This window comes from Bubalus kerabau, chromosome 6 (assembly GCF_029407905.1).
Source record: "Bubalus kerabau isolate K-KA32 ecotype Philippines breed swamp buffalo chromosome 6, PCC_UOA_SB_1v2, whole genome shotgun sequence".
Classification (NCBI taxonomy): Eukaryota; Metazoa; Chordata; class Mammalia; order Artiodactyla; family Bovidae; genus Bubalus; species Bubalus kerabau.
The window spans coordinates 94,960,483-94,973,445 of NC_073629.1; the positions used below are offsets into that span (position 1 = coordinate 94,960,483).

A 12,963-nucleotide genomic window follows, 5' to 3' on the forward strand; every position below is an offset into this window, starting at 1 on the left:
TCCTAGAAGTATGCTTATAGTACAGGAGAAAACTATTTTTATAGTCACACAAATTCCTTGGTATGTTTTGCATATATTTAGTCTCACAACAGAAGATTCTACAAGAATATGCCTACTTCCTGACCTAGATACAAGGCTACCAAACGTGGAGTGGGCAGGACATTAATAACTAAAGCTCCAAAGGCATAATTGCCTAGAGTGTGGGCCCAGGACTTAACTGTAAATGTTTTTTTTACCTATTTCCTCTTTCTGTGCCTTTCCTCCCACATTTAGTAATGTCTTCATCCATCCCAGGTTTATGGTGATCTCAAGTTGGCCGTGGGGTGGTTCAAAGAGGGGGAAATCAGAACAAATCCATTCACAAAATGGTGCTTAAATTTCTCTCAAGGGTATTACTGGCAGTTAGGAGGAGTTGTAAAGACAATACTGCATCATTAATAGGGAAATTTTAGACACTAAAGTAAAAGAGATAACTCTGCACTCTTACTCGACTTAGAATCAACATTCTACATTTCCAATTTATCCTCTTGTAAGCTTCAAGAGAACAGGAAAACTTCTTGTTCATTACTATTCCCAGTGTTTGGTACATGTTAGAGCTCACTTTGTTGGCTAAATGAATAAATGAATGCCTAATTACAGACTGTTACTATATTTCAATAGTAATATAGTAATAGCCTGTTACTACACATATATAGTAATATTCTGGTGACCTGCAAGATTCAAAGGTCTCTTTATAAAAGGAAAAACAGGTCACACTTTAGGGTATGGCCTTTGATTCTAGTCAGAAAATTCCAATTATTGTCTGAATTTGAAGCTTCCCTGTTATATATATATATTATATATATATATATATAATATATATATATATATATTATATATATATAGGGCAAGGAGTCCTTGGAGTAAATGAACCTGAAGAAAAGAACCAGATACAGTTTTTCGACATTTGTTGTCCTTGTTCAGTCACCTCTGACTCTTTGCAACTTCATGAACTGCAGCATGCCAGGCTTCCCTGTGAGAGTTGGACCATAAAGAAGGCTGAGTGCTAAAGAACTGATGCTTTAGAGTTGTGGTGCTGGAGAAGACTCTTGAGTCCCTTGGACAACAAGGAGATCACACCAGTCAATCCTAAAGGAAATCAACCCTGAATATTCATTGGAAGGATTGATGCTAAAGCTCCAATACTTTGGCTACCTGATGCAAAGAGCCTGCTTACTGGAAGATGCTGGGAAAGATTGAGGGCAGGAGGAGAAGGGGATGGCAGAGGATAAGATGGTCAGATAGCATCACCGACTCAATGGACATGAATTTGCACAAACTCCCAGGGATAAAGGACAGAGAAGCCTGGCATGCTGCAAGTCCACCCTGTCTCAAAAAGTTGCACAAGACTTAGTGACTGAACAACTACCGCCAAGAGGCAAACCCAGTTTTGGGAATCATTACTTGTAATGTGTTACTGCTTTGGAGAATTTAAAAAACACAGTACCTCGAAAGAGACATGTCACTTCAGGTATTTATTCAACAACAAATATCACTGACTATTTTACTACAATGTGCTGGGAAGCTGTGCTAGGAATTGGTAATAAAGGGAAAGGAAAACACTGCTTTGAAGGAGGGCAATCTAGTGGAGTTACTTACTATAAAAATGATAGGTTCTTGAAAATAAACTGGAAATTCGAGCACTATTTTTCAATTAATTTATCTCATCTGCTGCACTAGTTGTTTCATAATCTCCTACTCAAGTAGGATCTTTGCACTTCTCCTTCCAAACTTTTTATTAACCTGTGTTATCATCAGATCAGATCAGATCAGTCGCTCAGTCGTGTCCGACTCTTTGCGATCCCATGAATCGCAGCACGCCGGGCCTCCCTGTCCATCACCATCTCCCGGAGTTCACTGAGACTCACGTCCATCGAGTCGGTGATGCCATCCAGCCATCTCATCCTCTGTCGTCCCCTTCTCCTCCGGCCCCCAATCCCTCCCAGCATCAGAGTCTTTTCCAGTGAGTTAACTCTTCGCATGAGGTGGCCAAAGTACTGGACTTTCAGCTTTAGCATCAGTCCTTCCAAAGAACACCCAGGACTGATCTCCTTTAGAATGGACTGGTTGGATCTCCTTGCAGTCCAAGGGACTCTCAAGAGTCTTCTCCAACACCACAGCTTTCACTTAAAAAAAAAAAAAATCGATTTTATGTTTCTCCCCCTTTGAATTCAAGCTCCAAGAAGGCAAAGATTTTTGTTTTGTTTATGACTGTATTCCCTGTGCCTGGAGTTGCGGACACCTAGAAAAATTTAGAGACTTACAACAATCGTCAATAAATCTGCTTGCTTCAAGTGTTTTTCCATTCATTCATATTTATTCCTTTGGTGTGCTAGGAATCCATATCTCATAGTTAATAAAATATATTGTATGGCAGGCAGTTGCTTTTTATTTTCCAGTATGTCTGTTTCAATTACATTTTGCCTACCAAAAGCTGTTGAAAGCAGAAAAACCTTTGGGAAAAAGGACTTGAGGGTAGAAGCCTGACACGAGATGGCTGCTCAGTAAAAGTTGGCTAATTTAACAACTTTGACTGTGTGGATCACAATAAACTGTGGAAAATTCTGAAAGAGATGTGAATACCAGACCACCTGACTTGCCTCTTGAGAAACCTGTACACAGGTCAGGAAGCAACAGGTGGAACTGGACATGGAACAACAGACTGGCTCCAAATAGGAAAAGGAGTACGTCAAGGCTGTATATTGTCACCCTGCTTATTTAACTTATGAAACGGTGGGCTGGAGGAAGCACAAGCTGGAATCAAGATTGCCGGGAGAAATATCAATAACCTCAGATATGCAGATGACACCACCCTTATGGCAGAAAGGTAAGAATAACTAAAGAGCCTCTTGATGAAAGTGAGAGAGTGAAAAAGTTGGCTTAAAGCTCAACATTCAGAAAACGAAGATCATGGCATCCGGTCCCATCACTTCATGGGAAATAGATGGGGAAACAGTGGAAACAGTGGCTGGCTTTATTTTTCCAGGCTCTAAAATCACTGGAGACGGTGATTGCAGCCATGAAATTAAAAGACGCTTAGTCATTGGAAGGAAAGTTATGACCAACCTAGACAGCATGTCAAAAAACAGAGACATTACTTTGCCAGCAAAGGTCAAGGCTATAGTTTTTCCAGTGGTCATGTATGACTGTGAGAGTTGGACTATAAAGAAAGCTGAGCACAGAAGAATTGATGCTTTTGAACTGTGGTGTTGGAGAAGACTCTTGAGAGTCCCTTGGACTGCAAGGAGATCCAACCAGTCCGTCCTAAAGGAAATCAGTCCTGAAAATACTCATTGGAAGGACTGATGTTGAAGCTGAAACTCCAATACTTTGACCACCTGATATGAAGAGCTGACTCATTTGAAAAGACCCTGATGCTGGGAAAGATTGAGGGCAGAAGGAGAAGGGGGCGACAGAGGATGAGATGGCTGGATGGCACCAGCAACTCGATGGACATGGGTTTGGGTGGACTCCGGGAGTTGGTGATGGACAGGGAGGCCTGGCGTGCTGCGGTTCATGGGGTCGCAGAGTCGGACACGACTGAGCGACTGAACTGAACTGAATTGAACGCTGTGAACTCTCGTTTGCGAGGGAGCTAAAAAATGTTTTCGCACAATAGAGTGAACACATCTACACCTGTCTTTTAAGCACTTTCTAGGCCTTGAGGGCGAGCAGCACTAATGTCTGGCAGGCTACAAAAAAAGAGACTCAAAATGACTATTTCTATCGTTCAGCTCAGCTCCAGATGCCGCTTCCATCCGGCGGCAGAAAAATACTTCCGGCGTTCTGCTTTTAACGTGCTGAGTCACTGCCAAAGTCTCCACCCCAGGTTTGAGAAGCAGGATGCACAAAATATGACGTAAATGGTGGGGGAAAGGCTGGGGGATTAATTTTCCCCACTCGCTTACCAGTTTTCGCCTCAGGGGAATATTTTCCTCTGAGCCACAGAGCCCACTCAGTTGCTACCTCAAACCACCTCCAAGCTTACGTCATAAACGCTGCGCAGCAGTCCTGCGCCCTTCTCCCGTCGGCCTCCGCGCCGCTCTCTCCGCCTCTTCTTCTTCGCCCCTCCTACCTCTGGTTTCGAAAAGCTCGCTGGGTGCTTTGAGAATCCGGCCCGGTCTCTGGCTCCTTTTTTTAATTCCCTGTTCCTATTGGTTGGTTACTTGCGCGTGACTGCTCTCTTGCCTTATGATTGGCTAGTATCAGTTGCGTCATCGACGGTCTGGAGGGTGGGGGGGATGAGGGAAGTTGGCTTGAGGGAGACCGGATTGGGGGAGGGGTTCAGGCCTGTCCACCTCAGCGGCTGCGGCAGCAACAGCGCCGGCCGCCACCGCCTCTGGAACGCGGAGGAGGAGCGGCTGGAGGAGTAGGAGGAGGAGGTGGACCCTAGGGAACGGCATGCCCAGCATTCCGGCTTGGTAGTGAATGCTGAGGAGAGTCGCGGTTGCTGCAGTCTGTGCCACCGGGAGGAAGTTGTGTGAGGCCGGGCGGGAGCTCGCGGCGCTTTCGAGAATAGAAGCGCGGGGTCGGTGTGAAGACTCGGCGGCTGCCAGACGCTTTCCTACACTGACCATGCCTGGAAGGAACAAGGCGAAGTCCACCTGCAGCTGCCCTGACCTGCAGCCCAATGGACAAGATTTGGGCGAGAGCGGCCGGGTTGCCCGTCTGGGAGCCGATGAATCTGAGGAGGAGGGACGGAGGGGGCCTGTCAATAATGCCGGAGACCCTGAGATCATTAAGTCTCCCAGCGACCCCAAGCAATACCGGTAAGGGAGGAGGCGGGCCTCTCTGTTCCCGCTGTGGTCACTTCTTTTATCCTAATCTTCCGAAGGAGCATCAGGAGCACTGTTTCCCACGCCAAAAACTTGCTTGGATGGAGGTGGCAAGGGCAGTTAGGGGCATCTATGTGGTGTCAGCTATAAGAGGGGGAGATCTTGGGTTCCACCAGGAATCAGGAAGTTAGAATGGGGAGGGTTTGTTCGAGTAGTTTTCACATTCTCTCAGGCAAGAATGGAGGTTTTTCTTTCCTTTTTTTTTTTTTTTTAACTTCTTATTTTGTATTGGGGTATAGCGGATTAACAGTGTTGTAGTAGTTTCAAGTGAACAGACAAGGAATTCAGCCATACAAATGCATGTATTCGTTCTCCCCCAAAACGCTCACTTATCCAGGCTGCCACATAACGTTGAGCAGAGTTCCATGTGCTATCCAATATCTTGTTGGTTATCCATTTTAACTATAGCAGTGTGTACCTGACTTTCCCAAATTCCCTTTTTCCACCAGTCAGCCATAAATTCGTTCTCTAAGCCTATGAGTTTCAGGTTTTTTAAGTTCGTTTGTATTTTTTTTTTTTTTTTTAAGATTCCGTATATAAGGGATATCATATGGTATTTCTCCTTCTCTGTCTGACTTCACTCAGTATGACACTCTCTAGGTCCATTATTTCACTCTTTTTAATGGTTGAGTAATATTCCATTGTGTGTGTGTACTACGTCTTTTATCCATTCCTCTGTCCATGGACTTTTAGGTTGCTTCTGTGTCTTGGCTGTTGTAAACGGTGTTGCAATGAACACCGAAAGTGCAAGTATCTTTTCAGACCATGTTTTTCTCTGGATATATGCCCAGGAGTGGGATTATAGGGTCATATGATAGCTCTGTTTTTACTTTTTTTCTTCCATCCTATTCAAGAATGGGGTTTTTGAGGAAGGCAGGCTGGATGGTCAGGGACACTTGGTATTATATTTAAGGAGAGGTTGAAGGACCTGGGGATTTTAATTCTGAAGAGGATACGCAAGGGGCATAGTGTCACTATCCACAACTACTTGCTGCTGCTGCTGCTAAGTCGCTTCAGTCGTGGCCGACTCTGTGCGACACCATAGACGGCTTGAGGTGCCTGTAATTGAAAGGGGTAAAACTAATGGCTGGAAGTTACTAGAGGATCATGTAGTTTCACTAAAAGAACTTAGGTATTAGAGTTGGCCTACGATGAGGTAACTTATTTCCATGGGTTGTTTCTCATTGCTAAGAATGGTTGGGTGCCCTCTTCTAAGAATGTATTAGAGAGATCTTGAGTCTCATTTGGGTGAGTCAGAGAAGACTTGTAAGATTTCTCCCAATCCTGAATTTTCCAATTTTTGGTTTATACATAATCCTCTAAACATCTGTAATAACAATCCCCACCTAAATATTTTCTTCACATGTAACTTATTCCATAGAATGCCATGACTATAATGTATTTTAAAGAGAGATTATATTGTCCAACTTTATTTTAAAGGTTGAGGAAACTGAGATCCAGAGAGTTTGCTTCTTGCTTAAAATTACACACCTAAATAATTATAGAGTTGATATGAACACCCTATCTGACACCAAATCCAATGCACCATTTACTGATTTTTATAAAGTTTTTATTCATATTGAGTTGGAAGCTTAAGCACTCTGATTTTTAATTTGTTTTATGCCCCTACAATGTTAGAGCCGGAAAGAACCTTAGAGATAATCTTTTTCACTCTCCATCACCCCCAATGTATAGGTGACTGAAGCTAAGGTAGAGAAAGAAGTGTTTTAGCCCTAAATTGAAGATAGGCCTAATTTCTTCATTCAGTCTAAGTCTAGAGATTAACAGAACACAGCTCTTTATACTGTTTTTCCCAGGCGATAGGTCTTTATGAATAGACCAGATTTTCCCTCCTTCTCATCAAAGATGTGGTTATATTAGAGCTAGTTGAAACTTTGAGAAAAGTTGTTTAGTTTTTGCCATCCAGATTAAATAATAGCTTCAGGTTTTGTTTTTTTGTTTTTTTTTTTCTATATAAACTTACATAATATCAGGTAATGTTTATAGAAAGTACTCTGTGTATCAGATATTGTTCTAATTGCTTTCAATATATTCATTTAATGACCTCATTTTTGGCAAATTCGTTTGAAAAATGCTAAAGTCTTACAGTGTGCTATGCATTGAGATATCTTTAAATCTTTTCCGAAAAGTGGTTGAATGTAACTTAATAAATGATATTTTATTCTGGGTCAGTCAGTCAGTTCAGTCGCTCAGTCGTGTGCGACTCTTTGCGACCCCATGAATCGCAGCACGTCAGGCCTCCCTGTCTATCACCAACTCCCCGAGTTCCCTGAGACTCACGTCCATCGAGTCAGTGATGCCATCCAGCCATCTTATCCTCTGTCGTCCCCTTCTCCTCCTGCCCCCAATCCCTCCTAGCATCAGTCTTTTCCAATGAGTCAACTCCTTGCATGAGGTGGCCAAAGTACTGGAGTTTCAGCTTTAGCATCATTCCTTCCAAAGAAATCCCAGGGCTGATCTCCTTCACAATGGACTGGTTGGATCTCCTTGCAGTCCAGGGGACTCTCAAGAGTCTTCTCCAATACCACAGTTCAAAAGCATCAATTCTTCGGCGTTCAGCCTTCTTCACAGTCCAACTCTCACATCCAAACATGAGCACAGGAAAAACCATAGCCTTGACTAGACGGACCTTGCAAAGTAACGTCTCTGCTTTTGAATATGCTATCTAGGTTGGTGATAACTTTCCTTCCAAGGAGTAAGCGTCTTTTAATTTCATGGCTGCAGTCACCATCTGTAGTGATTTTGGAGCCCAGAAAAATAAAGTCTGACACTGTTTCCACTGTTTCCCCATCTATTTCCCATGAAGTGGTGGGACCGGATGCCATGATCTTCTTTTTCTGAATGTTGAGCTTTAAGCCAACTTTTTCACTCTCACTTTCATCAAGAGGCTTTTTAGTTCCTCTTCACTTTCTGCCATAAGGGTGGTGTCATCTGCATATCTGAGGTTATTGATATTTCTCCCGGCAATCTTGATTCCAGCTTGTGTTTCTTCCAGTCCAGTGTTTCTCATGATGTACTCTGCATATAAGTTAAATAAGCAGGGTGACAATATATATATACAGCCTTGATGAACTCCTTTTCCTATTTGGAACCAGTCTGTTGTTCCATGTCGAGTTCTAACTGTTGCTTCCTGACCTGCATACAAATTTCTCAAGAGGCAGATCAGGTGGTCTGGTATTCCCATCTCTTTCACAATTTTCCACAGTTTATTGTGATCCACACAGTCAAAGGCTTTGGCATAGTCAATAAAGCAGAAATAGATGCTTTTTTGGAACGCTCTTGCTTTTTCCATGATCCAGCGGATGTTCGCAATTTGATCTCTGGTTCCTCTGCCTTTTCTAAAACCAGCTTGAACATCAGGAAGTTAACGGTTCACATAATAGCCTGTGGAATTGTACTTCTCTATGTAATTTGTTTTAAGCTTTTTTGAAATGTTAATCATACCTCCAGGACATCTCTTCTGCTTTTTTTTAAGTGATCTATATAAATGCTTGATAAGTGTTGATTTCCTTCTCTTCTGGAAGGATTAGGGACTTATTTTTTTTTCCTGTGAAGTAAGCACTGAGGTCTACCTAAGTGGTCCTCTAAGAAGTTGTAGGGGAAGAAGTGGGAAACATAAGGAAAGCCTTTAGTAGTAAAGGTTTGAAATAGTGTAGAGAATGATTTAGGTATACTTAAGAAATACTAAAGAGAGAAGTTATGAGTTCTTGAGCATGAAAATTGTGTAAGTAAAGCAGTATTTTAAGATTAAGCAGCTGCTGCTGCTAAGTTGCTTCAGTGGTGTCCGACCCTGTGCGGTCGACCCCATAGACGGCAGCCCACCAGGCTCCCCCGTCCCTGGGATTCTCTAGGCAAGAACACTGGAGTGGGTTGCCATTTCCTTCTCCATAAGATTAAGCTAGTAGTAGCAATGGCGCCCCACTCCAGTACTCTTGCCTGGAGAATCCCATGGACGGAGGAGCCTGGTGGGCTGCAGTCTATGGGGTCTCTAGGAGTCGGACACAACTGAGCGACTTCACTTTCACTTTTCACTTTCATGCATTGGAGAAGGAAATGGCAACGCACTCCAGTGTTCTTGCGTGGAGAATCCCAGGGATGGGGAGCCTGGTGGGCTGCCATCTATAGGTCGCACGGAGTCAGACACGACTGACGCAACTTAGCAGCAGCAGCAGCAGCTTAATCAGTGGTAGTTAAGATCCACAGGATGAGGCAAGACTGTTTTAAGAGGTAATTATAATTGTGTATTAACTGGTGTAGTGTTTCTCTAATTGATGTGTTCCCCTGTTCACTCTTTTTTGCTTTCCTCTTATTAACCCAGTGTTTGCTAGGCTAAAAGTTTAGAATCCAGAGTTCAAGTCTGTTTTGCTCACTCACAGCTTCTCAGATAGTATTTGTGGAATGTATAAATGCCCATATGCCAGACATTTTCATGGAACTCCTGGGAATAGTCTGCTAGAAACTTTTTAGATCAAATTTGTATCCTGGCCAATTTTTTAAAAAAAGAACTCAATTTTCAGAGGAAACAAGTATGAATAGGCAGGTGACAGAGAAAAAAATGTGTTATACAAATAATAATAATATGAATAGTGATATTGTAGTATGTTTAATTCATATAAAAGCTTGTGGCAGTTGGCATATAATAAGCATTCAGATGTTAGCCATTATTCTTTTAATATGTTCACAATTATTAAATGATATTTACAGCACTTTAATAGCAAAAAGATTGGCAATAACTTTATAGTCCATTCTTTGGCTAAAAATTATTATACCATTCTACAGTGAAACAGTATATAGCTATAAGGATAGATGGTTTTATATATCAATATGGAGAAATGTCCCATGGTTTACTATTGAATGAAAAAAGCCAGTTGCAAACCAAATATATTGTACAATTCCATTTTTAGAAAGAAAAATACCCCAGAAAACAACACTTCCCATTATATATTTACCTAAAATATAATTTTATGTGTTTAGATATGCACAGAAATGATTAGAAATGATATTAAGCAAGCTCATTTCTAGAGAAAAGTAGAGATTTGACTTGAGTTGTTTACTTTTTAGTAATTAAAAAAGATTGATCAATAGACAAAGTATTATTTGTTTCTTCAAGGAAATTTAGATAAGAAAAAATTTTAATTTCCTACAGTTATTCCATCCAGCACTAACCACTGGCAGTGTTTTTTATAACCTTATTTCTTTTTTGCTATGCAGTTGTAATTTATAGTTTTAAAATGGTATAATACTATATTTAAAAAAAAAAAATGGTATAATACTATATTTAACAAATGTGTGAACATTTTCTTGTTGTGCTTTTCAATATGTTTTGTCTAGTTAGAAGTTCAAGGTATAGATACATCATAATTTAATCATTAGCATTTTATAGTCTAGATTGTCAGATTTTTTTTAACTTAGAAATCTGTTTATTCTCAACTGAATCCTTTGGTGTAGACTCAATCATAATGGATTTGATAGATATGTAGGATAACTTTTGGTGATCTGGCTTTTTTTCTGGGATATTCTTTAATCGGGAGAACTGGCAGACAAGAAGATGGTTTGTTCTGGGACTTCCACTCTGACATAGGTCTTATATTCATACTGGTTCCTAGAATGAAGTCAGTCATTAAGCCTATCCAACTCAAAGGAAACTGAGTAGATTATAATCCCTTTCTAGTGTGTGTGTATTTCTCTCTCTCTGTCTCTCTCTCTCTTTTTTTTTTTGTGGCAGGGATGATGGGCTTAGTTATATGGTTGGACTGGAATTAATTTGCAGAAAGGTTGGAAATTGATTGTAGTTTGAAAAGTTCACCTGGTATACTAGAGATGTGTTTATAGAAGTTTTATATTTTCATTACCACCACCACCGATGATCTTTGTTCTCCTAATAATAACTGGTATTTGTTGGATTCTTACCAGGTACTAAAAAATTTATATAATATCTCATTTAATCTTTATAGTAACCCTATGCTAAAAATATGCTACTGAGCAAGTACTGAGCACTAACTAGACTATAAATGAATTGTATTCTCTCATTTGGTTCCTTCTAAGCAAAGCTGACTGTGGCTCAGATCATGAACTCCTTATTGCCAAATTCAGACTTAAATTGAAGAAAGTAGGGAAGACCACTAGACCATTCAGGTATGACCTAAATCAAATCCCTTACTTATACAGTGGAAGTGAGAAATAGATTTAAGGGACTGGATCTGATAGAGTGCCTGATGAACTATGGACAGAGGTTTGTGTCATCGTACAGGAGACAGGGATCAAGACCATCCCCATGGAAAAGAAATGCAAAAAAGCAAAATGGCTGTCTGAGGAGGCCTTATAAATAGCTGTGAAAAGAAGAGAAGCGAAAAGCAAAGGAGAAAAGGAAAGATATAAGCATCTGAATGCAGAGTTCCAAAGAATAGCAAGAAGAAATAAGAAAGCCTTCCTCAGCGATCAATGCAAAGAAATAGAGGAAAACAACAGAATGTGAAAGACTAGAGATCTCTTCAAGAAAATTAGAGATACCAAGGAAACATTTCATGCAAAGATGGGCTCAATAAAGGACAGAAATGGTATGGACCTAACAGAAACAGAAGATATTAAGAAGAGGTGGCAGGAATACACAGAAGAACTGTACAAAAAAGATCTTCACGACCCAGATAATCCCGATGGTGTGATCACTCACCTAGAGCCAGGCATCCTGGAATGTGAAGTCAAGTGGGCCTTAGGAGGCATCACTACGAACAAAGCTAGTGGAGGTGATGGCATTCCAGTTGAGCTATTTCAAATCCTGAAAGATGATGCTGTGAAAGTGCTGCACTCAGTATGCCAGCAAATTTGGAAAACTCAGCAGTGGCCACAGGACTGGAAAAGGTCAGTTTTCATTCCAATCCCAAAGAAAGGCAATGCCAAAGAAAGCTCACACTACTGCACAATTGCACTCTTCTCACACGCTAGTAAAGTAATGCTCAAAATTCGCCAAGCCAGGCTTCAGCAGTACGTGAACCGTGAACTTCCTGATGTTCAATCTGGTTTTAGAAAAGGCAGAGGAACCAGAGATCAAATTGCCAACATCCGCTGGATCATGGAAAAAGCAAGAGCGTTCCAAAAAAGCATCTATTTCTGCTTTATTGACTATGCCAAAGCCTTTGATTGTGTGGATCACCATAAACTGTGGAAAATTCTGAAAGAGATGGGAATACCAGACCACCTGACCTGCCTCTTGAGAAATTTGTATGCAGGTCAGGAAGCAACAGTTAGAACTCGACATGGAACAACAGACTGGTTCCAAACAGGAAAAGTACGTCAAGGCTGTATATTGTCACCCTGCTTATTTAACTTATATGCAGAGTTCATCGTGAGAAACTCTTGGGTTGGAAGAAGCATAAGCTGAAATCAAGATTGCCGGGAGAAATATCAATAACCTCAGATATGCAGATGACACCACCCTTATGGCACAAAGTGAAGAGGAACTAAAAAGCCTCTTGATGAAAGTGAAAGAGGAGAGTGAAAAAGACCTTCTTTAAGTCTTCTAATTCTTTTTCTTCTTTTGGTCATACTGCACGATTTGGGGGATCTTAGTTCCCCAACCAGAAATCTAACCTGAGTCTGACAGTGAAAGCACCAAGTCTTAACCACTGAACTTCTGGGGAAGTCCCTACTTCAATCTTTATAGTCAGTACAGGAACCATGAGAGGGTGAAACCAAATTGAGGTAGACAGGTTGAATAAGTTAAAGGGAGACAGCTTTTCTTAGACATCTTAGAAGAGCCTTACTCCTCCAAAGATTTATACACAGTCACACACACACACATAAATAGAGACTACATGGTTTAGTTGGGAGGTAATGACAAGTTATATATTACATGGTTATCTTCCCAAGTACCCTTTTTTGACCTGTAATGATTTAGCACTATCTAGGTCTAGAAATAGCAATTTAAGACTAGAACCTGAGTGGCTAATTATTTTATCTGTGTATATGAAAATGAGGTCTTCAAAGTTATATAGTATACTATGGTACAGCCAGGAGATAATTTATTTGCATGTTTTTCTCTATGTGGAAATTTGGATGATTTCCAACTTTT

General features: G+C 41.0%; 1 protein-coding gene across 2 annotated transcripts in view; it reads left to right on the forward strand.

Moving 5' to 3' along the window:
* Positions 1 to 4,281: 4,281 nt before the first annotated feature.
* Positions 4,282 to 12,963, forward strand: part of NRDC (nardilysin convertase) — a 96,066-nt gene continuing 87,384 nt past the window's right edge. For both annotated transcript variants that reach the window (XM_055585921.1, XM_055585922.1), the window contains exon 1: positions 4,282 to 4,808. In XM_055585921.1, the coding sequence (XP_055441896.1) occupies positions 4,468 to 4,808 (341 nt within the window). In that variant the 5' untranslated portion in view covers positions 4,282 to 4,467. The remainder of the gene's footprint in view (positions 4,809 to 12,963) is intronic.